This window comes from Protomyctophum bolini, assembly GCF_963924005.1.
Source record: "Protomyctophum bolini genome assembly, chromosome: 12".
In the NCBI taxonomy this organism is placed as follows: Eukaryota; Metazoa; Chordata; class Actinopteri; order Myctophiformes; family Myctophidae; genus Protomyctophum; species Protomyctophum bolini.
This window is the reverse complement of record NC_137873.1, coordinates 31,695,919-31,723,689: the sequence shown is the minus strand read 5'-3', so window position 1 is coordinate 31,723,689 and position 27,771 is coordinate 31,695,919. Positions and strand designations below refer to the sequence as shown.

At 42.8% G+C, this 27,771-nt stretch overlaps 1 protein-coding gene across 3 annotated transcripts; it reads left to right on the top strand.

Annotated features, from left to right (window-relative positions):
- The first annotated feature begins 419 nt into the window (after positions 1–419).
- Positions 420–26,262, top strand: gpsm2 (G protein signaling modulator 2). Of its 3 annotated transcripts, XM_080779227.1 has the most exons (16): positions 420–641; positions 1,578–1,616; positions 6,454–6,806; positions 10,725–10,946; positions 11,596–11,731; positions 12,422–12,561; positions 13,063–13,186; positions 13,788–13,903; positions 15,408–15,563; positions 16,808–16,916; positions 17,397–17,523; positions 18,622–18,701; positions 19,660–19,851; positions 21,215–21,377; positions 22,893–23,101; positions 24,741–26,262. In XM_080779227.1, exons 3-16 carry the CDS (start codon positions 6,742–6,744, stop codon positions 24,915–24,917), a joined length of 2,016 nt encoding a protein of 671 aa, XP_080635353.1. In that variant the 5' UTR covers positions 420–641; positions 1,578–1,616; positions 6,454–6,741; the 3' UTR covers positions 24,918–26,262. The 3 variants fall into 3 exon arrangements, with proteins under 3 accessions (XP_080635353.1, XP_080635354.1, XP_080635352.1); XM_080779228.1 differs by lacking the exon at positions 6,454–6,806; XM_080779226.1 differs by lacking the exons at positions 420–641; positions 1,578–1,616; positions 6,454–6,806 and adding an exon at positions 9,532–9,726.
- Positions 26,263–27,771: the final 1,509 nt, after the last annotated feature.

Here is a 27,771-nt window from a genome sequence, read left to right as displayed (position 1 = left end):
CCCAAACTATGTATTTTATATTTGGCTGTCAGTGACAGGTGTATTCTGTATTTTGTAATTTCAACATTCAAGTTTCAACAGAGGTGACACACACACACGCGGCCACGCGCACACACACACACACACACACACACACACACACACACACACACACACACACACACACACACACACACACACACACACACACACGCACACACGCACACACACACACACGCACACACACACGCACACACACACGCACACGTGCACGCTGCAGAATGACGTGACGTCACGCCCTCCAGCCTATTCAAATCTCTCGGTCCAATGGCCGTTGTGTGGGCAAGGCTATCTTTGAATCCGCTCTTCTGATTGGTCTCTAGCGTAAAAACATTCACTACTACTGCTACAGTCTTCAAATCTCCTCCTCGGTCCGTGTCGGTCGGAGTTTAGGAAAGAAAAAAACTAAAGTTTCATTATGATGATCCAAAATGGATAGTTATGGCCAGTGTAGTGTGTGGCTGGCTAGAACGTGACAATATTATCCGCTGTACAAGTCGTTGTTGAACAACAAAAACAGGATTGTTTCCCCGAAGAGAAGAAGAAGGAATATAAAAGAAGAGATTAGAGAATCCTCCATTGTTCGAACTGGATCGTCTAACGTAAGTTAGCAGCAACCACCAGCTAGCCAGCCTCGGGACAGCCTGGTGTGGTGGTGGGTTTACTTTGTATTATTGGGACGTTAGCCTGTGGGCTACATCCGTCCGCCCACTGACACAGTACTGGATGTGACAGTTCACTGACTGACTGTTGTTCGTTTACGATGAGCTCAGCAAAACAAGAGATACTTTATTTTAAATAATAAGAGTTTAGAATAATTTTGACATCATGTCCTCCTTGTCAGTAGTACACTATGTACAGTAAATAGTTCACTTCAGGATGAAATCGTGATTATCAATTAGAGGTGTGTTAACTTATATCATAATAATAATGTCTGTTTTTTTTGCTTGGCAGTTGAGCCTGATATTGATACAGGTTGATTAATATCAAGTAGCTTAAGTCCTCATTCCCTATTACTTGTTGCATATACATGTATAAGCCAAGGACATACACAGGCAGCAGAGATTCTAGGCTATTTTTGCATTGTTAGAAATTATTTGGTATGAAGATCTGTCATTTGGTCCAGAATTCATTTTCTGTCTGTATAATAATTGGCTATTCTTGTACGTTCTCTGGTTGAATTTATTTTACATACATGTAATAATGGTGCTTTAATGGTGCAATAATTGAGCTGGGGACCTCCTGGACCCCCCCACCCCTATGACCCCTGAGCTGGGGGATCCCTGTCCTGAATAAAGCGAAACAACACAATTATTAGACAGTATTAAATGCAACTAAGTGTGCCTTTATTATTATTTGACTGGTAGCCAAGTAATGCAGAAACTTAGGTTTCAAGTTAATCAAAGTATTGTTGTGTGATGCATCATGTTACTTTTAGTTTGAACTTCGAAGTACCGGCCAAAAAAAGAAAATAAGTACCGGCCAAATCAATCTGTACTGTACTTGGCCAATAAAAGAGATTCTTCTTCTGATTGCAGGTTACCAAGATTCCCTGTCCCTGTACTGAAGAGTTACCGGTCAGTATTATTTTGGTACAGTCAGCTGTTGCTTTTGTTTTGTTGGGGGGGCTGCTGCTGCTGCTTTCTGTCTGTCTGTCCTAATGGTTGCACTGTTTTCCATGTTTGCTTTTGGAGGCTGCACTACTATAATACATCAATGGGCTATAAATACAAAGAAAACCGCTGGTGTGTTTGAGGTGACATCATGCCATGTTTGTCAATGAAGTAGCCACTCATTACCTCCCACAGAGCTATCTTTATAAAAAGACAGCGCCTTAGTTGGGGCGTGCCGGTACACCACATAATCTCCAGACAGTGTCCCCGATGTGATTCCGGATTGAGAACTGCTGTGTTGCACATTCTTCTCCCTCTCTGCCCTCAGTTTGCCATCTCACTACTGGCAATGAGTGCCCTTTAAAGCAGTCGTTCTCAAAGTGGGGTGCAGGGACCTCCAGGGGTCCTTGGGGTGGCTCCAGAGGGTCGCCAGCTAAACTATTGGTAACTAAAGCGGGACGCACACTCCAGTTTTTAGGTGATAACCTAACCACCCCTGTGTTTAGTAAAAACAGAAAGATGTGCTGGGGTGAACGGTTAGCCACTTAACCTAAAAACTGGAGTGTGTGCAAGCCTTAATTAAGGGTCCATTTGGTTCCATTCGTACACTCTCAGAGTTATGGGGGGTCCATGACTCCATGGCATAATAATGCATTGAAAACTGGGAATCCTCGAAATGAAATAAGTATCACTGCCTTAAAGACAGCACTTAGTTTCCTTCACATTGGCCTTAGCCATGGATCACTTATCCTTTTAAACCACTGCTTCATACATACTGGAGGGCTGTCGTACTCACACACCCATTTGGCACACAATACTGGAAAAGGCTGCATGAACACTGGCAGACGTTGATTGTTAATTATAAACATATGCAGGGAACATCTAGTTCTAGCCTTGGGCTTCACTTTGGATCATGACAGTTCACATTCACCGACACCTAGCTAGCAGCAGCAGGAGTAACAGGCTGAACAACAACAAAAACATATTTTATTTCTAAAATAATTTGAGAAAAGTGTTCGTGAAGAATTAATAACAGGTGTCCTGGCCAATACGTTTCGGGCTTTCGGCCCAAAAGTGGCCTTCATCAGGGCACTTGGATTATTTATTTTCTGTTTTTATCAGAGTGTTTTTATTTTTAATTTGAGTCAACCACTTCAACCTGGCATCCCTATTTTGGACATGTATGTCAACTCATTACTCAAGTCATTATAGACTAAAATGAAAGAAAAAAGTTAATGTTATGTACAAGCTAAACATGACGCACTAGTCTGCGACTCGTTGTGAGCTTGCAGATCTGCTATTTTCACTATTCCTATTTCCTACTATACAGTATGGTTTTAACTTTGAAGTGGTTATACAGTACAACAACATATAAAATAGGTGTACGCCAGAGCAGGAAACCAGAAAACTAACTTTTCATCGACCGGTGACAGCAGTGAGCCACAGTGGCTGATAAATTCCATAGATTTGTTTTTGGTTATATTACAAGGTGGCTGAGTGACAGTCAGAATTTACTAGCATTTGGCTAGTGGTTGCAGTTGATTTGCAATCGTGACTAATGGCTGTATGTCAGGTGTGAGGTGTTGATAATGAAACCTCTGAAACAGACTCACTCAGTGGAAAGTTACAGTCAGAAAAGTGTCAGACACTGTTGACCAAATATATATTCAGCATTCAGTGGTTGTGTAGTGTTTGACCTGGGCATACTCATACTTCCCTGTAGGTGCATTCCTGCATTCTGTTCACTTCACTCAAGTTCACCGTAGCTTGTGCTCCATTTTATTACATCAATCAGAGTCAGACTCTAAGAAGTGTTGTTACTGTAAGACAGATTTTTCACAAGTCCTCCTCACAGTAAAATTATAGGATTTTTAGGTTAAAAATCAACAAAATCCTCTGTTAATCTCAGAGGAATGTCCAAGGCAAACCACAAAGCCTATTCAGTGGTTTGGATCTTTGCCATAATGAGAAAGAATATGATGTTCTTTCTAGGGTGGGATGGATGCTCGGAGTCGGTAGTGCAACTGTTATTGTTTTCTAGCAAACGCAGTCATCGAGTTCAGGCGTCGGTAGTTGCATAACAGCGTAGCGTATCAGGGTTATTCTTCTCACAAGGCCGTATAAACAGTATATTTATTCAACATTGACCTTTTGGTAATGTCTTATGAGAAAGACGCACGCGCCTGATCAGTTTTCTGCCTGGTAAAGCAGAAGTTCATGGTGATTGTTAAGCAGAACAGTGTCTGCCTTCATGAAGAGTCCTAGAACACGCTGGCACGCTGATCTGATATCGTTTTCTTTTGATGTCGTACTCTAGCTCACTGGTTCCCAAGCAGTGGGTCGGGACTCGGGACCCATTTGGGGGTCACAACTCGAGTAAAAATCCCATTTCCTTTTCTATATAATTTTATTTCCTTTTTTTAATGAATTTTACAACTTAACAACTATGACAAAAATGTAAAAAGAACCACCACTCATCCGCTAAAAACTAAACTAATAACAGAAATCAATGTATTTATTTAGCAAGCTTTCGGTCTACTGACCTTCTTCAGGTCTGAAGAAGGTCAGTAGACCGAAAGCTTGCTAAATAAAAATAGTGGGGAGTTGCACCACTCAGTTCACACGGGTGTGATTTAAAAAAAAAAAAACTAAGGAATTCCTAGGAAGGAATTCCATAAAAATATAATTAAGTAGTGAAAATAGCCGATCTATAAGCCAGCAATGCGGTGCAGAGCGACGCGTTGTGTGCTTGTATATCTGCTACTTTTACTAGTTTGCGTCCATAATCTCTTGTGTCTCGACCTGAAAAGTTTGGGAACCCCTGCTATAGCTGATATGGTGACGTGACCTTTATCACTAATTCTAGATTTCAAACTCAAATTTCTGGAAGAACGACATACTCCCCCTGAGGCTAGCGTCAAGGCCTGTGAAAAGCTTACATACACACTGTGGCGCACTGCAACCACAGATGTATGTCTTTTTTTAATAATGTGGGCTGTGGGCAGAAATCTAAGCAAAACAATAGTAAAACCCACTTTGGCTGCCTACTATGAGAAGTGGCTGGTGTTGTTTATTATAAGCAGATTTCTGGATTTAGAACATGAATAAGTATGTAAGTAAATTTTATTTATAGAGCACTTTTCAAAACAAAGTTACAAAGTGCTGTACAGTAAAAACAACAATATAAACAATCAAGTTAAAACAGGCACAAAGGAGCAAACACAACAAAGAGTAAGAGCAGAAACATAAATTGACAACAGTGATAGTCAAACTAAAAGTAAACGTTTACAAGATAAAATGTAACCTAAATAAATGAGTTTTTAACTTGGACTTGAAACTCTGCATTTTTAATTGATAGGGGTAGGGCGTTCCACAGTAATGATTTGGTGATCACAAAATCCAAATGCTTAACCTGTCCTGCATAATGTCTTCAATTCCATAGAACTTCTGAAATGGTTTTTTTAGAGATTAGTTGTGGCCTGTGCACTTTCCATTAGCTTGTAGATCTGTTCTTCTTGGCAAATGACGTCACCAACGTACTAGAGAATAGGGGAGCAAGTGGGCGTGTTCACTATGACCTCATGTGGGAAAGGGCCAACAGTCGTCTTTGGTGTGTGAAGGCTATCTTTGCTTATCTCTGTCCCTGGCTTTGCTGGAACATTTCCCATGTACTCTCTGTGAGTTCTGTTATGCTCTTCAAAGTGGTGTCTGGACATCGTCTTCACTCTTCACCTTTCACCATCAGCACCCTTCTGCCTCATGAATCTTTTACAGAATAATAGACCCATTGATTGTTGGTAATTTGTAGGGCTGTCTTTGACTAAATTAATTGTTAGTCAAACTAATAGTCGTAGGAATTGTAGTTGATTTAATCAACAAATCTGTAAAATACTGTTTGTTGCATACAATCATGCAGAGACCAAGCTTTTCATGTTGAGTTGTTGATAACTGAATATTGTGATGTTGATTTACTCAATCACAATTAGGGGTTATAGTTAGTGTTGACAAGAGTACAATAAAAAAAATCATAAAAAACGAATGATCTAATGCTATCGATTTCATAAATAAATGATAGCAATTCGAAATACCGAAAACAGCAGATCTACAAGCTCATTTAGCTCACATGTGTCACGATGTGACGCGTCGTGAGCTTGTAGATTGGATAGCTTTGGTATTTTTGCAGACATTCAAAGTATAAAAAAGGGTGGTTAATAAGTGTCTAATAAGTGGTTAATCAGAATAATTGGTATAGTCGATTATAAAAATAACCCTCAAAAATGTGCTTCTCAATTATTGGAAAATGAATTGATTGTTGCAGCCCTACATCTAGCAATGTCTTGTTCCCCTGCGACCAACGGGTTAATTGATTGATCCACTCTGAGGGGACAGCCCTGCTCTAGTAATTCATTCATGCCCTCTGGAATAGATCCATCCACCCCCGTTCCCTGTGTCTCTCTGCTAGCTATAGATCAACGTACATGCATTGCATACCGTAGTACATCCCAAAGCATTTAGCTCTCATTCATTTCATCACACCTGTGTGAGCCTGTAATGCGTGCCACTGCCTCTAGAATCTAAGAGTCTAGAATAGATTGACAGCTTGCATATATGATAGAAACCCCCTCCTCCTCCACTCCACCCTCGACACACCCACCCACCCTTTTTTTTTGTTTTGCATCACCCACCCTCTCACAGTCTCACTCCCTGCTTGCCCGGCACGCTGCTGTTTGGTTGGTGGTTGCCATGGCGTCGCGTGGCCACAGTGAGGCTTCACACACAGCATCTTGTGTTCTCTTCACAGAAGGGCCACAGAGAGAGGAGAGCGCGGCGAGGCAGTGACGCAAAACCCGTAAAGTAAACGAACGGAACGCAGCCTGTGTGTGTGTGACGCTCCAGTCCGGAGCCCTGCAGCACTGTGTACCAGCCAGGGGTCTGAAATCCAACAGTGGATTTGTTCATTTTGTTTTTCCGTGCTTTTGGGTTGGCAGCCTGTGGCACACATTCCTTGTTTTGACTAAAGAAGAAGTTCTCAAACGCACGTGTTTTGTCTGGATATATACCGGGATTCTCCCTCATATTATGCACTTCAATGGAAGACAGTGGCTCATGGGTTAGCATGCGAGCAGAGGAGTCTTCTTATCATGTCCGCTACAGGTAGGCATCTCGTATCTCTCAACTAGACTATAGTTTGTATTAAGTAGAAGATAGACAAGCACATTTAGAACCCTTTCCAATTGTGTTCCCTTTTCATTAACCATTTTAAAAGTTGTCACACATAAAAAAATAAAATAAATGAATAGCCGATCTATAAGCTCACAACACGTAGCGATGCAACGTTTTGGGAGGTTGCAGATCGGCTGTCTTTGCCCATACCCCTATGTATAAAATAGGGCTTAAGTGGTTAACTGTTATTAAATGCTTTGGAAGGAAGAATTTCCCTTTACGTTTCTTGCACAAGCATGACATCATATTTTCCAGGTTCCTTAGTGTCATTGAGGAAATTAAAGCTATCGTTTCTGAGTAATCCGGGCTCAGGGATCAAGTTAAATTACAGGGGTCGGAGTGAGTAAGAGTTCCGTTTTATGACTTCTGTGCGTTTGTTGTCTAACGGCAAACAGGTGAGTGGTTTCAAACGGTAGCACTGTCTGTCTGCCAACAGGTGTGACCTGGCAAACCGCAAGCAGCCAGCATCAATATTTAACCAGCCATCTGAAACATTCATTTGACGCAGGGCTTTTGTTTTAGTTCACACGGGTGTGTTCAGTTTCTTTCTCAGTCCCACCAGCCCACTTGTATCTGACCTATCTAATTAATCTCCTTAACATGGCCCGTCCACCTCTATAATCTGTGCGGTGTCCCCTGTCTGGTCAGTCCACACACACTGCTACAGTAATCTCAGGTGACCGCTAACCGGTTCGGAGGAGAGCTCTCCAAGGCAGAGACGAGTAGATTAGCCGATAAAACGCTGACTTGTGAGAGTTCCCTTGAGTTCCCCAACGGGGCATATCATGTAATATCCTTTAATTTTTACAGTCTACTCTATGGTAATATCACAGCCTTCACCTTCATACTATGATTCGAGGTCTTTAAATACCAGGGGCTTTTGTATCGTGCAGTTAATTCCCCCAAAAACATATTTTACACAGAACAAAAACGATCCACTCATTTTAGATGAATGCCAAACAAATATCTCCATTCAACTAGTTTCATTCAGAGTTGAGCTGTCAGTGCCTCGGACTGAGACAGATCTGGGGCTGTGCCTGGAATTTTCTTTATTAACTATTAACTTTAATTTGGGCAGCGGTGGCCGAACGGTTTGCAGAGCGGTCTTGATACCGGAAGGTCGCTAGTTCGTATCCCCGGACCGGCACGTTAAAATTACCACCGCTGAAGTGCCCTTGAGCAAGGCATTGAACCCCTACCATGAAATGTTCTATGAGTAGGGCCTGGCTGTAAACAAGTTCTTGAGCTTAGTCCAGTTACCCTGGGTAAACATAGTAACTTTGCTTTGCTTTATGTGCTGTAATATAGTCGCCTAACTAAGCTGTATGCTCAACAACTATATTGTTCTTTTTTAAATGACCGAAATAATCTAACTAACTAACTGTAGAAGCCTCTTCTCAGATGCACCATGTGCCTCTGGTGCTGTTTCAGGTAGGCTGGTTAATTGCCGAAGCCCAGAGTGCTGGCGTGTTGCTGCTTGTGTAATAAACAAAAAAAGAAGGCTGTTCTAAGTTTAAGTCCACACAGCCTAGTTTAGAATGATCATCCAGCTATTCTGTTGTTTTCCTGCAAAATTACAGGCTTCGCTGAATGAAGAAACGAGCTGCGTGGTTGAGGTTGCAGGGTGTCTCCTTGTCATTGTCTGTATAACAACGTAGTTGGCTTTTAAAATCCATTAGCCTGTGCAAAACAGCCTGGATTAGCCTTTGTCAGTCTCTGCGATGTGTCACTGCAAAACACTGGGTGTGCAGTGCACTGTGCACGGGACGGGAGGGAAAGTTATAGTGAACAAAATGAAAGGACACAGCAGGATTTGAAACTATTCTCAAATGTTACAAAATAGTAGGCGATTTCATTTCGACATCAGTTTGCAGACACTGTAGCAATTGTTGCTGTGTGTGCAAAACAATTCTGCTTGATCTGGATCAGACAATCCCTCTGGTATGTTATCCACCCCCAACACAGTGTAACCTCATTTCACATACTATTAACCATTTAGAGAAATACTTAACCCAGAAAATTACTTTTTTTTGGGAAAATTATTCAATTACTCACTCAGAATTTTTGTTTCTGAAGTATTTTCTTTGTTTTTGGATTCTTCATCCACTGAAGGAATGCATAATAAAATGGGGGACTCGAGGCACGGGGTAAAAAAGGTGATTTCGGGGGTGAAGTATTAATTTATATTAATCCTGAATATTATACTATACTATTAATGATATACTTTGTCATGCGATGGTGAAATAAGCTCACAACCTGTCATACTCACGTGAACTTGTAGACTGGCTATTTTTGCCACACGAGCAGCATGACACCGGCATACAAACTATGAACTATGAACTAAGCACATAACATAAGCATACGCTTTTTAAGACTTTTCACCTATAAATGACATGACCAAATTAGGAACAACAGCTGAAAAATGTTAATGGTTTATCCTGCTAGAGGATCGAGTTAGCAAATTGCTCAGCAAACCTGTGTTATTGAATAAAACACAATTAAAGAGGCTGAACGCTGGTGCTGCTGTCTGTGCAACAACAGCCCCCAACCACACTGCCGTTGGCCCCGTGAAGGAAGGAAGCGCACTGCCTCCCGACCCATAACAAACAAACTGTGATAAAGCAGCACCATTGTTCTCATTGTTGGTGGTGGAAGGAAGTGGCTAAACAGAATTCCTTGCTGAAAAGCTTTCCTTTGATAGAGATTAGAGAGATCATTCGGTTCCTCGGGTTTGGGTGGAAAACAGTCGGATTCTTCTCTCGGTTAAAGGACTTTCGATGATAACACAACTTCTTCAGCCCTTCAGCCTTGATTTAAGCATTTTGGAACCTTGGAACCTCTCGACAAGCGAGTGAGCATGAGCTTATTCTTATTCTCTGTAACTAAGGCCAGACTAATATATCAGCCATTATTATTTGATGGTTTCGATGACATCAGTATTGGCAGTTACGCTGCTGACTCTAAATTCTAAATTCTAACCCTTTTGGGCATGTCATTATGGATAAGAATGGTCAAACTTAAAAAAAAAACATTGCAGATCTACAAGCTCACAACGTACTAACGTAGATAGGCTATTTATTTATTTAAATGGGAAAGGTTTTTCAAATGGATTCGTATAGATGTTTGTATCTTTTTGATCAGATATAGGTCAATACAGCCGTCTATCCAAAATGTGTCGGATCCCAAAATCAGTTAATTTGGGTTCTAAATGCTCAACCAGGGCCTGGAGTTGTGTCTGTAGGCTACTTGACATATGAGTGGGAGATGAGGCTGTCATGATAACCTTTAAGTTGACGATTGTCATACAAATTATTGCAATTGACGTGTTTGATGTTGAACATTAGAATATTATTTTTTAATACAAAATGTATTTATTTTTGGCTTTTAGGCTTTGCAAACGAAAGTTGCACAAGTCAGGTGGAATTAGCCGCTCTACAAGCTCAAAATGTGTCTCATTTCGACACGTTTTGAGCTCAGTGTGTTTCCCCTATATGCATTATTGTGTGGCGGGCCACCACGCAATCATGACCAGCCACCACAGCATGATGTTTAGTAGGCGGCCGCAAATAGGTCAGGAAAAGGCAAATTATCGCAAAAGACGCATGCATGCATGCACGCACAGTCGAGCACTGCAGGAGCATGTACTGTATGTGTGAAAGGTCCCCTCCACGCAGCTTCTGGTTAGGGGAAACACTGGTGCTTGTAGATCTGCGGTTATTACGGTAATGATCATGGCGATTGTGCAAAAAACGATGACTATTATCTCAAATAAATTGCGAATTGTAATTGTGACGGGTCTAGGTGGGAGACGGTTTGTGTTAATGTTGGGTCTGTGCTGCTGTGCTTCAGGATGGAGGCGTCCTGTCTGGAGTTGGCCCTGGAGGGCGAGCGCCTCTGCAAGGTGGGCGACTACCGGGCGGGCGTGTCCTTCTTCGAGGCCGCCATCCAGGTGGGCACGGAGGACCTGCAGGTGCTGAGCGCCATCTACAGCCAGCTGGGCAACGCCTACTTCCACCTGCACGACTACGCCAAGGCGCTGGAGTTCCACCACCACGACCTCACTCTGACCAGGTCAGTACCCACAAAGGAGCGCACATCTACTGTATATACAGTAGCATATAAACTGACAACGCGAACTAGTTTATTGTAGGGAATCCGGCTGCAACGATGTACAATGGGAGCCAACAGGTATGGAAGTCTGCTGAGCTGCGAGCCACGGCCTGCTAGCAACAAAGCAGCCCGAAGTTGACTCCAAGGATTAGCAGGATTAGCCTAGCTCATGATTTGATATGAATCGTGATATCGGGTTCATGATTTTCTTTTTTCTTTTTTTTTACAAAAAGAGATTACGGACATTATGACTGTTGACAAAATGCGGCACAAACACAGACCAAGGCATTCTTCACAAAAAAGGACCTAGGTGAACAGTGAGCTTATATACTGGCTATTTCCAGGCTTTATGTTTCAGTTTAGGTCACAAGGGCAGGCGTATGACCTGGCCTTGTGACTCCCAGAAGTCCATTCCACCAGATGCAAAAAACGGGAAAAATAATTGCTTGCAGTGAACAAGCGACTGCAAAACTAGGTTATTAGCTTATTATGCACTCAGCTGTTTTCACTTTACTGATTTAAATCGTCATATATTAAGTATTGATAATCTGTCTCGTGCTGCATTGATACAACCCTACTTTGTTGTGTTTTTTTTAATAACTCCACACAGGACCATAGGGGACCTGCTTGGTGAAGCTAAGGCCAGTGGTAATCTTGGCAACACACTGAAGGTGCTGGGCCGCTTTGAAGAAGCTGTGGTCTGCTGCCAGAGGCACTTAGACATAGCCATGGACATGAGTGACAAGGTGAGGAACCTCACCTGGTGGAAACCTTGTGTCCAACCAAAGCTGTTCATTTTCAGGAAAACTGTGTTCCAATGGATACAATGTAGTTATTATTTGGTCACAAGCTGTTGCTAAAACATTTATAAAATAAAAACCCTATAGAGCGTCGCAGTCCTGTCCCCTTCGAGCGCACCAGAAGAGAATTTCACATTTATTTTTCCATAGACGTTTCAAAAAGTATGTACCGGTATTTAAAGACCTTTTTAAGCCTCAGTCAAAGCCAACTCGGCAGGTGACAACTCATGGCCGAACAAATAATTAGAAAGGCGAAAAAGGGGAAGCGTACAGCAACAAATCTTTTTTTGTTTTTCTTCTTGTCATTCTGAAAGGGGGCAGGACTGTGATGCTCTATTTATAAAAGCCCACAGAGAGACACACTCGTAAATGGCAGATCTACAAGCTCACAAGATGTCGCATTTGCAACACATTCTGAGCTTGTAGATCGGCTATCTGCGCTACCTTTGCACGACACTTGAAATAATGGAGATGTTGCCCCAACAGCAACGACATGACATTTAACTGCTAAGGTTGAGGGATGGTGGGAAGGGGATAAAACTCTTAGCTTTATGTGAAGCTCTAGTCTAGGGCTCTGTGACATCAAGTTGACATTTTGTTCCTCGCCTGCCTGTCCCTCGTCTTGTGTCTTATCAGGTGGGCCAGGCCAGAGCACTGTACAATTTTGGAAACGTGTACCATGCTAAGGGCAAGAGTATCTGCTGGAGCGGAGCAGAGCCCGGGGAGTTTCCAGAGGAAGTCATGGAAGCTCTAAAGAAAGCTGCAGAGTATTATGAGTAAGTCACCGTGTCGTGACTCGTGTTGTTATAGAGTGCTACACGGCTATGATGACGTCCTTTTAGTTAGCCAGCCTGGCTGAAAGTTACCTCCGCCATGCTCTCCCACCTAGAATTAGGTTTGGATAAATGTAAGCAAATTACCATTAATCTAGTGAACAAAGGTTTATGATTTTCTCATGGAGATTATCTTGACGAACAAAGTGGGATAATTTCTCACGGGTGGAATTTATTTCTTAGGCTTATGTTAACCACTGATCTTATTTTCTGCATACAATGAAAACCCTATGGTAAAAAGCATTAAAGATCTGGCTATAAAGCCATTGCAAGTTCACTCACTTCTGGCTGTAGACCCTCAAACTGTAGCACTGTATGGTGGTGTGTACGTGGGAGTAAATAAACAATGTTGATGGTTTATAACTTTATATACAGTAGATAGAACTACCATGTCACAGAGCTGTTGACTGACCATTTGGTCTCATGTGTTGTTGTTTTATTTAGGGCCAACCTGTCCATAGTGAAGGAACTCGGAGACCGGGCTGCCCAGGGTCGAACCTACGGCAACCTCGGCAACACATTCTACCTGCTGGGACGCTTTCGCAACGCAGTGGCCTCCCATGAACAGGTTTGATGCAAATCCCATTCCCCCGCCTAAAAAAAGAAAATGTTTGCAAGGCCTGTGTGGTCTATTTCAGTCTACGGAAAGATGTGATAAGCTCAACCCAGTCAAGGTCAGCAGGTGCAGCAGTAATTCCAGATTTATTTTATACTTGGTTACACATGGGTGTCGCGCGGCGGAAATAGCAGCTGTGCTTGCATGTTGTGAGCTTGTAGATACTGGCGTGTCACAATTACTACATAATCGCCTAATCGCAATTACTTTGCATAATCGTCATAATTGTTTCCATGTTGGAAAAGTTTTTCAGATATTTTCAAACATTTTCAAAAACAGTTGAAATAGCTGATCTACAAGCTCACAACGCGTCACAACGTTTTTTTGGAAAGTATTATGGTTTTTGAAAGAAAGTAAATTATTTGTCATATCTACCCTGTGTCATATCTACCCTAAAAGCCAAAGCCCTTCATATGGTCCATTGCTCAACAACATTAAATTGTTAATCGCAATTATTTGGGACAATTAATCGTCATGTAAAATGTCATAATCGTGACAGCCCTACTTTTTAGATCTGCTATTTTAACTTTATTTTTCCCGTTTCACATCCCAGCGGCTGCAGATAGCCAAGGAGTTCGGCGACCGCTCGGCAGAGAGACGGGCGTACTGCAACCTGGGGAACGCCTTCATCTTCCTGGGGGAATTCGAAGTGGCGGCTGAGCATTACAAGTAAGGAGCCGCGCCTGCTTGTCAGGCACACGCCCCCCAGACGATGAGATGCATCTGCTGTTAATGAAGTTTAGTGGCTCTTGCTCCAACGCCAGCTGAAACAACAGCAGTCTCTCTTTGGAGTCCTAACGCAGTCCTTGGCAGTCCTAAAAAAGAGCTTAGTTTGGACAGACGTGGCAAACACAGCCCTTCTCAGACGTTAAACTCATGGACACATTACAGCGTCCACCCGGAAGGCCAGCAGGCAAAGATGATGCGATTAAGGAGAGCCTTATTTCATTAATATTTCCTTCCTATTCTGCTAAGTTTAGAACTAAATTTGTGCCAATCTCCTTCAGTAGTGAAAGCAATCCAGTCCACACCAATGCAACTAAACCTTTTCATAGATTTCATACAGTAGCTTCTTTCATTGCATAGATTTTCATAGCTTCATTGACACTTTTAGCGCTAGCATTTATTGACAAATTATGATATAATTCAAGCCAGCATTTTCCCCTGTTCAGCTCTTATTTTGAAAAGCTACATTTCTAGACTTCCGGTGTTGATCTTGTACTAGGAAGTTGGACGATGTGTGGTCACGTCCTGTTTATCAAACGGAGCTAACCGAGTCTGATACAAGGCAACACAGAGTCTGCTCTGTGCCGTGGAATAAACCTTGTTTTGACCAAAAATGCCATCTGTGGCAAGGAATAGGAGACACAGGCGATTGAAAGAAACGGATAGAATGGGTGTGTATGGGCAGGACAGATCAAGATGCGCGATCCTGTGTTATGACAACAGCTAGCAACCCGACACTAACGCGGCAGGGGTTTTCAACAGATGGTCCGTGGATCACTGGTGGTCCCTGGAAGTATTGCATGTGGTCCCTGACCATTCATTTAGTAATGTAGGATTTGTTGATGTTTTTAAAATGTCTTTCCACTATAGTTGAGAAACAGTGAACTGAATGACCTGGTGACCTATGATGACCGTCCATGTATTCATTTACTGACTGGACTGGAGGTCAAGAAATTCAACAGAAAAAGGGAGTTATCATCTCAAGAGTGGGAAGTGCAGCGGATTGTTTGGTTGAGTCATTATTATTAGGAAATTATACTGTCTTAGTCAGTGGACAATTGGTTGAGAAACAGTGGAATGTATACAAAAGGGATGCAAGTGTTACAAAAGCATTAATCTTAGCCCTTACCCCATGTCCAAACCCAACACAACAGTGGTCCCCAGGTTGATTCTAAGTCAGGGTGGTGGTCCCTGGTTCACGATCAGTTGAAAACCCCTGGGCTACGGCAATGGCGTTATGGGTAGCATTGATTAATTTACGTATATTATGGCAATGGCGCACAACGCCTCGCAGCTCGTTGTGAGTTGTCCGACCCCCTGTAGTAACTCTGAGGACCCCCCCCCAGGCCGGCGTCCCGGACCGACCTGTTGAAGACCCCTTATCGGAATATCGGGCCAAAACGTCAGGTCCGCTGTGTTCTGAAGGAGTGTGGATGGTGTTTTTCAGGAGGTGCTTACAGCTGGCCAGGCAGCTGAAGGACCGCGCCGTGGAGGCCCAGGCCTGCTACAGCCTGGGCAACACCTACACTCTGCTGCAGGACTACGAGAGAGCCATCGACTACCACCTCAAACATCTCATCATAGCCCAGGACCTCAATGACAGGTACCAGGCTACTACACTTGATCATACAGTACATAGCTCAGGACCTCAATGACGGGTACACAGAAGACCAGGGCGCATTTACTAAGCATTTTCTACAACAGAAAACTCCTGGAGTTATGCTTAATGCATACTCAGTCGTCTGCCAAAAATAGCCAGTGTATCTGAAAACGCGTCACCATGTGATGTGATGTGTGCTTGTAGCGTGTGACTCCCGAGTGACTCAGTCGTACAATGAAGTAGTGAATCAAGCTTGACATTGATTCTCAGGATTTAGCATTTACCATTTTACGACAGTATTGCTATCTATCTATAAATGTACCAAGTCTCTGTCTGTCTGTCTGTATGTACGTATGTGTGTAATCCACATAGCTCGAGAGCAGTTCGCCCCACCGACTTCAAATTTGTGTCGGTCGGTCGGACCCACAGTTGTCCAGAACCGCCCCAAAAAGGCCTCTGCCCGGGTCTGGACAGGGCCCCTGCCCAGGGTCCATATATGGAGCTGGCCTGTTCTGACATCATTCTGACGTCTGCATAGTCTCCATATTTGGGCATTCCTGACAAAGAACTCCATATACCATATGGGCATAAAAGGGACACAGACATAATATCTGGGTGGGGCATGCATTTCCAACTTGCATCGTACCAAGTACTGTAGGCCAGTGCCCAACGGGCACCGCTGTAGAGGAGAAGGAGAAGTAGTCTGCACACTTTTTCGTAGCTCCCACAGCAATTTTATTTAATAAAGGATGACAACGTTTTGACCCCTTATGGGGTGACGAAGACCCATAAGGTGTCAAAGTCATCCTTTATTGAATAAAATTCCCGTGGGAGCTACGAAACAGTGTGCGGACTACTTCTCCTTCTCCTGTACGTATCTTTTTGTTCAGCACCTGAACGTTTTTTAGAGATGTGCATACTTTCCTTTGGATTCAGTTACCGCTGTAGAGGCCCCACGGGCACCGCTCTAGTTACTATTAATTAGTAAGTAAGTATTAGTAAGGTGCAAGTATGTAGCATGGAGCCGGAGAGTGTCTCTGAATCATTGTTTACAAATATTCAGCCCACTCAGAGCGCAACTTGTGTCAGTGTGCTCATAATCATACCGTTGTGGGTTTAGCCTACCTCCTCCTCTACCCTAGAATCTTCTGAAAGTAACTCGGCCCACGCCATCTCCTGGCAGGACAGTGTGGTTGTTCTGTCCGTAGCATTTCTGAATTGGATGGTGTGGATGTTTGTTCTCGCAGGATCGGCGAGGGCCGGGCGTGCTGGAGTCTGGGCAACGCTCACACAGCGCTGGGGAATCACGATCAGGCCATGCACTTTGCAGAGAAGCACCTGGAGATCTCCAAAGAGGTACGTACTAAGCCCAGAGAGCTTAATCACTACAGCCCTGATTTAATACTGTAGCGTGCGTGCGGAAATATTTGAGCATTCGCAGCTCATCGCATCGCAACACGCTGTGAGCTTTTTCGCCTTTTACTGACTTGCCCATATAATAGGGACACCAGGTACAATATTTAGAATATCACTGAGGCAAAAGCTTAGAGGTCTGATATATAGAATACATTATTTTGTGATGCAGAAAACATACTGCACTACTACTACTTTTACGTCTTTAGTGGATGCTCGCCCATAAGAAGCATGTACGAACTGTAGACTCCACAGGATGGAACTCATTACATGGTTCAGAAGTGTCTCAAGGTTCAACCTCTGTTCCCAGCAACATCGTGGAAATGCTAATAAATCCCAGTGCCAGCTGAAGTGAACCTCAACATCTGTCTCTGTGTGTGTGTGTGTGTGTGTGTGTGTGTGTGTGTGTGTGTGTGCTTGCAGACTGGAGACAGGAGCGGGGAGCTCACAGCTCGTATGAACGTGTCGGACCTTCAGATGGTTCTGGGTCTGAGCTACAGCACCAACCAGTCCACGCTGTCAGAGAACAAAGACCTGGACCATAACAACGGTACACACTCACGCTCCTTCTTAACCCCCCATTACTTTATACTTTACATTGTACATTACACTTTAATTAAACATACACTTATACACTTATACACTTACTCACTTACGTATACACTTTACTTATACATTATACTTTACTTTATACTTTATCATCAGGCTTATTTATCAGGCTTTCCCAAACTGTGGTGCGTGAACGTTCTCTAGGGGGGGGGGGGGGGGGGGGGGTGCGTGAGATGAAAAGGGTAATGGCGGACGGTTTATTTATGGTGTTATTTAACACAAAGCAAAATCGGTAAAACACCGTTTTACGGAGATGTATAGAGCCACAGCCGCTCTGTGTGTAACGTGCGTGCGTGCGAGTGAGAGATGCTCTCTCCCTGAAATTAAACTGAAAGGATGTGCAGTTACTGCATTTGGGCTATGTGCACTCATAATGTGTAATAATAATGCACAATATATATAAATGTATCTTTTTTCGGCTGAATAGAACATTGGGGGGTGCGTCAGCTAGGTCAGAAGGCCAAAAAAGTTTGGGAACTGCCGCTTTACATTACCATTTACCGATACTCAACCCCCTTACTTTATATTATACTCCATGTATAATATACTGTAATACCCCTGAGGCAGTGGCCGCATGGAAACCGCAAGGTTCCCAGTTCGATCCCGGGCTCCCATGTCGAAGTGCCCTTGAGCAAGACTCTGAAACCGTAATTGCTCCCGGTGTGTAGGTTTGTGCCTTGCATGGTTTCCTCCGCCATCGGTGTATGAATGTGTGTGTGAATGGGTGAATGTAATGCACAACCTTTATGTAAAGTGCCTTGGATAAAGGCTCTAGCTATATAAATGCACCATTTACCATTTATTTTACTCCATAATAATAATAAATACAACTTTATCTGTATAGCATCTGAGGACATGAATAACAACACAGATAATAAAAAATCAACTAAAAGCAAGTGTGAAGAAGAAATAGGTCTTGAATTTAAGAAATACCGTTTTTTCTGGCCATTTTCAGTTATTTTCCAATGCCGTCCTAAAATGTGGATGTCCTCAACAAGTAGCCTATAATAATACAAATGTGTGTGTTTGTGTGTTTCAGGAGCCCGGCCGAGGACGAGTCGTAGACACAGCATGGAGAATCTGGAGCTGATGAAACTGACTCCAGACAGCAAGATAAATGTAAGAATTAGTGTTGATTTCGTCGACTATGACGGAAAATGTTGGTCGACAACCTTTTTTCAAAACTGAATAAAAAGTTTGTTGGGCTAGTTACCGTAGGCTTGGAAGTGTAATAAATTACTCCTAGTATTAATATATATTTTTATTTTTACTTTGGCGACACGTTTGATCTCGTCGCAAAGTGGGTGCCTATGGGCTATAGTTCCAATAGAATGAGCACTTCCACATTCCATTTTTACAATGGGAGTCAACGCTAGTGTTGCCACTCTCGTAATATTCCACTCAGGTTTTACCGTGGGTTTTAGAGCGGCTAAGAAGCATTGTGAGGCACGACACCCTCTGAAATCACAGTAAACCACGGCCTCTCTGGGATCATTGCTTTTCTAAAACGAAAATGAAAATCATAGTAGTGAATTCCCCACAGTTTCACTTGAAAAAGAAAGTAGTAGTAGGTTTTGTGCGGAATTCAAGGACTGGAACTATGTATTTAGAAAAACAGTTTAGCCAGCTCCTCTTCAGAACTGAATCCACTTTATTGGAACAATAATTAACCTTACAGGAGGAGTCAGTAATATTTAGTAGCTGTATTATATGTACTGTTTTGGCAATTGTTATAGTTGTAACGCTACAATTGTAATAATTCTACATTATATATTATATTACTTGACATTCAACACATTCTGTTGCTCATGCTCGGCTCCCACAGTGTGCCTCAGTCATAAATCACTCCTTCCAGACCTCTGAATGCAAAACCAGACTTTTTTTTTTTACATCATTAGCCAGGAATCCCTGTACTTGTTTTTTTTTAACAACCATGGATAATCTGAACATTTATCTTCTCCCTATTTCATATTTCACACGCTAGCGTCCTCCAATCAGCTCCTTGCCTCATATGCTTCTTTTTTCTCCTTTTTGGTTTAGTTTAGCGTGTGTATAACGTTGTTCCTGTGTGTTGAAGGGCCAGAAGTGGAACGGTGACATTCTGGTCAAACAGTCGGTGCCCGCCCTGGCCAAGACCTCCTCCAAGCTGTTCTTCGTCAACCGCCTGCGGGGGAAGAAGCACAAGACCGCCGGGGGCTCCACCAAGGTCCTCCAGGACACCAGCAACACCCTGGACACCAGCCAGACCCCCACACAGGGACCCCACAAGGTAGGCAGGCACAGACCCCCGCGCAAGGGCCCCAAAAGATAGGCAGCGACAGACAGACCCCCACACAGGGACCCCACAAGGTAGGCAGGCACAGACCCCCGCGCAAGGGCCCCAAAAGATAGGCAGCGACAGACAGACCCCCACACGGGGACCCCACAAGGTAGGCAGTGACAGAGGGTCAACGTCTAGGGACGTAACAATCCATCTCCAGGTGGTTAACCCATTCCGTTAACCTGAGGCTGATTCGTATGTTGCGATATCGGTGGTTCTCAAACTTGTTCATGTCAGTATAAAGTATAAAATAATGCTTTATTATCTCAAATATAAAATGACATGGGTGCTATTTAACGATACAAGTATGTGGCAAATGACAATTCATATCGATGAATGTGTTGCGATGTGACAAATTGTGAGCTTATAGTATAGGCTATAAGTATATAAAGTACATAGTGGTTAATTTGATGTAGAAAATATACGAGAAACCAAGTACAGTATTGGCTCGTTTTTGTCTGCGAAATAATGAAGTCTGGGATATAACAAGGGGCCGATGACAAAGTTGCATGTAAGCTGATACAAGCACCTGTGTGTGTCCAAGCGAGACATTTCGCACAGATGAGGACACAAAGACGAAGGCTGTGCTCCTCTGACATAACTAACTGCATTACTTCTGGAGGAAAATGGTCAAGTAAACAAAGTGGAGAGCTACTTCAGAGACGTTTTATGGTGGAAGGTTTACAGCCTCTGTTTTCCGTAGACTGGCAAGCTACCAGACTCCCTCTCTCTCTGTGTGTGTGCGTGCGTGTGCACGTGCATGCGTGCAGCTGTTCTCTGCAGTGAACCTTACGCTCAATAGATTGATTCCAGAACAGAACTCGTTGACGTGTTAATCTTTCATAATGACTACATGTAGACAGACAGACTTATGAAAGACCCAGTAGGCTGGGTCGGATCAACCGTGTATGCTTACTGCACAGATTATTTATGACATTCTGTCTTTTTTTCTCCTCCTTTTTTTTTGTTATATTGGTCATCATAACAGTATATACCGGTAACTGTAAATCATAGTAATTTATTTTGCCATTCACTTAAATGGGAATTGGGGGCAGAATTGTTTGACATAAACATACGCACAAAACAAAGTCACTTGTTGGAGCAGTTAGCGCCGCAAAAAAAAGGAAATAATTAACCAAATAAAAATAATTATGTTGGCTAAGCAGTTGCAAAACTATACTTTTATGTGAAGTGAACCCAGCTTCTTGGATGGCATCAAATGAATTGTGCGTTCCAGTCAGTGTGTCATTCCATCCCTATCCTATGTCCTCTTTCTAAACCTTCTTTCTTTCCTGTGTGTTCGTTGCCTCAGCGAGTCAGTCCAGACATGATGGGAGACGAGGGCTTCTTCGACCTGCTCAGTCGCTTCCAGAGCAACCGCATGGACGACCAGCGCTGCTCCATCCAGGACAAGGGCAGCAGGATGTCCCTGAACGCCACAGCTCCACAGTCACCGCCCAGAACCATGAGGAAATGTGAGTGGTCACTGGGTCAACAGTGCCGGATTTAGTGCTGCCAGAATTGGCCAAAAATGATATTCGAATATTCCTTGTATTCGAACAATTTTCGGATGATTTTGAACGTCAAATGTATATGATTTTAATATGAATATGATATGAATATTGCAGAATAATATGCTGTAAGACTTTTTCTTTCTTTATCTATATGGTCCGGTCCTGTATGGGCCGCGGTTGGTGCTGAGAAATGCCCTCTCTTGAGTCTTGCGAGATCAAATGAATGATTCATAATTATCTTAATAGCCTAATTTTTGTATAATGTTTTAGTTTACGTGGCACAGAGTCTCGCCAGAACTCACACAATTTCATTGTTTTTTAAAAAGAAAATTAGAATCTTAATTTAAAATATTCGATTATTATTTTATTTTTTACATTTGAATATTCATTCGAATATGGAATATTTGTTGGCAGCACTAGCCGGATTTATAGGAGTTGAAGCCCCTCGGCTAGATACATTTTAGAGGCTTCCCAGGCCCTTACACGGCAAGCCTCATGCAGGTGTTCGAATTCTGGGGGGGGGACTGCCAAATTAACCATGATAAAACTAAATATACAATAACTAAACTAAATAAATACAATTGTAAATACTTTACAATTGGGCTGCAGCCCACCATAGCCCACCATAGCCCAGTGGTAAATCCGGCCCTGCTGGTCAGTCAGGTCAACCCACCTGGCTGGTGGTAGTACAGTCTACTATGCTCACAATCCCTCGACACGTTGTGGGATTGTAGATCGGTGATATTTCTGCACCCCAACATTGTAAAAAGTAAGTAGAAAATAGGGTTCAAAGGTCAATTATATCCAACAAATGTGGTACATGGACTTTGTGGGGTTCTCTCTCCTGATTGGATGAAATTCGTTAAAGGACCACTTTTCAACCTACCTTCATATAATTGGTCCTCACTAATGTTCATGATAAAATACCCAAGAAAAAGACAATTTCTACTCGGTCTGTGTCTCATGAGAGAGCAAGTTCAGAAACCAGTCCAACAGTGACATCATCGATGGGGAACCCAATCTAATAGAAACTGCAGGCTTTCTATTACTGAAAAGTTGTAATGCGATAATGGAAGCCATCGTTCTCACGATAATAAAAATCTAAATATATATCTTTATTCAATCTTTTTTAAATAAATGCCAACGATGATGCCACTGGTGGACGGGTCTCTATATGGGACACAGACTAAGTAGTAAAAATTTGTGGTATTTTATTATGAACATTAGTAAGTTGAAATACTTGAAAAGTCGTGACCTGGTCCATAAAAAAGGTGACCTGAAATTGCATTCTTCTGTTTATGAAAGAGCTGGAGAGACAGGGAGACCCGTGTTATTGAACAAAAGATCTATATCACTGATTGCCATCACAACATTTAACACTTATTTTAACAAATGCATCAGTCAGAGAAGCTCCCTTTGGACTTCCATTTACTTCCCTCCTCCTGTCTTCCTCTCTCCTCCTCGTCTTCACTCCAGCGTCGTCGGATTCCGCGAACGTGTCGGCTGCGAGTTCGGCGGCTGTTCGCGGTCGGAGAGCAGACGAGTCGTCGGGGGGTCCGGGCGGCAGCCTGCCGGGCCTGAGGCTCAACCAGCACAACAGCCAGGCGGTCCTCAACCACCTGATGGCCAACGCAGACAACTCAGAGCCCGACGACGACTTCTTCGACATGCTCGTCAAGTGCCAGGTGAGCCAATTAACCCATTTTGGACTGAGGTTGATAAAAGAAAAAAACGGCTTCAAAAACCCATGTTTCTATGTCAGTGGTGCTCAACCTTTGCTCAACCCAGAGATAACCCCCAGAATTATCTCTATTGGGCCACGGACCCGGAAAATATATAGTTCCAGGGAACCCCCAGAAGCCAATATTTTAATTAAAAATGTTCGCTCTGAAATATATATTCAAGGATTTGCGCCACATTTTCACAACTTTTCAAAAATAGCAGACCTACAAGCTTGGCTATGAGCTTGTAGATCTGCTATTTTTCAATAGCTAAAGTAGAACAGAATGCTTAAAACACCAAAAGGTGTTCCCGCCCAAAATGGGTTAAGACACCAGTGTTGATCATTTCGTTGACTAAAACCATGGCGAAAAACCTTCGTCGACTACCTTTTTTTCCCCCCACTCGTGAAAACGAAATAAAAACTAAGCAATGATGTCTAAAACTAAGACGATATCGTCAACAAATTACAAACTAGACGAAAATGTTAGGGAAGGTCTTGTGGAGGAGAGATCCAGTAGAACTAAAGGACAAGTCATTCTATTATTGGGTGTGCTCTGAAAATATTATACTGTATCTGCTATTTTCAGCATGCAACCAAGTGTAAAATATGCCATTTATGACGCCATCAAAATCAACTAGATTTTGTTGACTACAACTGGACTAAAACAAACATTTAACGGTGCGTGCTGATAGCTTGTGTGTATATATATATATATATATATAAATGTTAATATAAATCTTCTCTTCTGGAGGTAGCTGTTACAGATTATTTTCAGATATTGGACCGCGGCTAAATAAATATAAATTTGGGGGTCCTTGACATGAAAAGGTTTGAGAAGCACTGCTGTGTAGACCGTGGAACCTTAGACCGTAGAAGTAGTCTGGAGTAGGCCTGGAGTGTACTCCACCCACGGAACTTTAAGATCAAAGCTGGGGTGCCAATTCTAAACAAACGCGCTCATCAAAGGGACAATAAATCCGCACTCTCGAAAATAGCTCTGAAGCTTGACAGAGAGAGAGAGGGTTGTGCCTTTGAAGTGCGTTGAGAAGAAAAGTTGGAGGAAGTTGAGTATCAAAATAAGCTGGTTCTACTTTCTTCCTGTTGGTCAGGCACCTCCCAGTGATGTCAGAACACTGGGTGGTGGTGTGGAACTAATCTGCTGCACAGATACAGTACAGAGAGAGGGCTTTAACATTTTAGACATGCCACCTCTATGACTAAGAAATAAAGATGCCAGATTTGTGGTCTGATGTGGAGTCCGACCTAGACAAACAATTACTGATGTTTTGACCAAAATTGTAATTAATTTAATTTAATTTAAAAATAATAATTTGTGGTGTTTTTTGTTTGCGAACCACTGATATAGCAATCATAGGATTTAGAAGACATTTTGTCATTTAGAAATCGGCCTCAGGTCTTGATGGGTTTTAAATAATTTGAACGGCAATGGTTCATTTTAACCTAACTCTATCCCCACTCTTCAATGGTTCATTTTAACCTAACTCTATCCCCACTCTTCAATGGTTCATTTTAACCTAACTCTATCCCCACTCTTCAATGGTTCATTTTAACCTAATTCTATCCTCCCTCTTCCCGGCCAGGGGTCTCGTCTGGATGACCAGCGCTGTGCCCCCCCTCCTCCCGCGGCCCGCGGGCCCACCGTCCCGGACGAGGACTTCTTCAGCCTCATCATGCGCTCGCAGGCCAAGCGGATGGACGAGCAGCGCGTCGCACTGCCCTCCGCCTCCTCCTCCGCCAGCCCCCCCGGCCCAAACTGAGTGCTGCAGCGCTGCCCAGAGAGAGAGGCCACCGACAGCGGGCACAGCGCCCCGCACGCACGCGGACCCTGAGACGGGGGTTTTAATCTGTTGGAGGAGGTGTTGGAGGACGTTCATCATTGTCTTCCTTCTCCACAGCAATGGCTACTATACCCCGTACGGCAACAGCGCTCGCTGAAAATGGCAGATCTCACAACAACAAGCGCTAAAGTAGTAGAGCCCGACCCGTACGTACTGTACATAGTACATACGTCCGTACGTACAGTATATCGGCTCGGCCGATATATCGGGCGTCATTTAACTTCAATGGATTTCGTCATTAACAGCAGTTATGCAAGCAGATGTGCGCCTATTTTCTAAAACCACTTTCAAAACTGGCATGTCCCTATTTTGGGCATGTCATCTTAGGCGGACATTTTCAAAACGTTTAAAGAAAAACGGTTGAAAATAGCCAGTCGACAAGTTCACAATGTGTCACGTCATGTGGTTACATATTTTCTTGACAAAATATGGATCAGAACTTCGGTAATCGGCGGTCTAGTGGCCTCCAAAAATCTGACCATCAAGTCGGGCTCTATACTCACAATGCGTTGCATCACAGCTGTCAGAGGTAGGAAGCAGAAGGGAACTTCAACTCTCTCTTTATTTGTCCTTGTAGACGACAAAGCACTGCCAGCGTTATGTAGTATACTATCTATTAGGGAAAAAGCACAGTATAATATCTATTAGGGAAAAAGCACAGCATAATATCTATTAGGGAAAAAGCACAGCACTCATTTGGAAATGAACTTTGGTTTGGTTCAATGGATTGAATCTTTTGTTTCAGCGACAAACTGGATTTGCACATCACTACGGACACATATCATCAGGAGTAGTTGTATATACTATCAGGGACGACACTACACTTGTTTTTTTGTTGGTTGTTTATTTTTATTTTTATGAATATCGATTCCTATAATTTCAGAAACACCCCAAAATGTATCTTTAGATACATGACTGCAGTTAACGTTTGTACTTTTCTTTTTTTGTAATGACTTGTTTTATGCCTCTGTAAATTGCCGTCCTGTGTCTGTCTGTATCAATGTGGTTTTTCTTGTGATGGTTTGTTACGAGATAGTGTAGATAGGAGAAAAGGTACAGCACTCGTTCTATGTACTTATTGTACGTGAGGTTTCAGTTTGATTTAGAAGTGGCCTAAGTCGGGTCAATTCATTCTAAAAGGCTCTTTCACACAAACCCGTTTGATAAGATAAAGTATTTCACCAGTGTACATACCCCAGTACTCTTTTGTACTATATGCCTTTTTGATTGAAAATGCAGGAATAAAGCCTCTTTTATTTAGTGTACAAAATGTTGCCCTGTCTCTTTCTCTTTGTGTGTCGTAGTTTTTAATGTGTATTTATCAAGCATTTTACCTCTTTACAGCATTACAAAGTTTACTGTATGATCTGAGAAATTCACCCCTCTTGCCCCCGATTCCAGCCTAGATGGGACACCCAACCAACCAGAGTCTTCTTATACTGTTGACAGAGCAGCCCCACTGGAGCATTTGGGGGTTCAGTACCTTGTTCAATGACACTTCAAGAATACACACATTGCCAATACCAACAAGAATCTGTATGATGGAATGCCAAGGGTGAGCCAGAACATAGCAGCCAGGATAATGAGACCAGCAGGACACTGCCACTGGATGTGTGGCAATGGATGGTTCGTCTGAGGAACTCTAGACCAGGGATACTCAAATAGATTTACCTGTGGGCCACATTACAAAAATGGCAAGGGGCCAGGGGCCAGTAGATAAAATTACGACATTAATGATACTTGATAACTTCTCTCTTTCAATTGCTTTATTTTCGCAAAATGTATCAAAGTACAATGTGCATGCACACAATATGTAAATAAATATATGTGTTACATTTTCTTGCATAAACACAAAGAGCTGTTTCCATAACTGCACAAATTATTGCACATAACATGAGTAGCTGTTATAATAACATAATAACATAACATGAGTAGCTCTTTGCCTGCCTGCCTGTCTGTCTGTCTGTCCATGAGTAGTTATTTGTCTGTCTGTCAATGAGTAGCTGTCTTACTGTCTGCCTGTCTATGAGTAGCTGTCTGCCTGCCTGTCTATGAGTAGCTGTCTGTCTGCCTGCCTGCCTGTCCAATTGTCCATGAGTAGCTGTCTGTCTGCCTGTCTGAGTAGCTGTCTGCCTGCCTGCCTATTTGTCCATGAGTAGCTGTCTGTCTGCCTGTCTATGAGTATCTGCCTGGCTGCCTAATTGTCCATGAGTAGCTGTCTGTCTGCCTGTCTATGAGTAGCTGTCTGCCTTCCTGCCTGTCCAATTGTCCACTCTAATAGTATTACTTATAATAATGTAATTAAAGATAACTTCATTCAGATTTATTTATTTTTATTTCATTTTCCAGATTTTTTTTTCTTCTTTTTTTTTGATTTTCATTGGTGGGCCAGTCATAATGGTCCCGCGGGCCTGAGGTTGAGTATCACTGCTCTAGACAGAGAGTGTGGGGGGGGGGGCCCATATTTCTTTGTGCCGTTCCGGGGAATCAAACCAGGAAAGAATACATATTCAAAGATTTGTGCTGCATTTTTATGATTTAAAAAAAATAGCAGACCAACAAGCTCATAGCGTGCCACTCGGTGGCCCACTATGAGCTTGGAGATCTGCTATTTTACAATAGCTAAAGCATGGCACAATGCTTAGTTAAAACACCAAAAGGGGTTCCCGCCAAAATGGGTTTTAAGGCCACTGCTGCCACCGTTTACTAGAAGACTTGTGTGCTTTGCTTTGTATAAAAAGGAACCAGTGTACGACACAACGTCAGTCTCAGT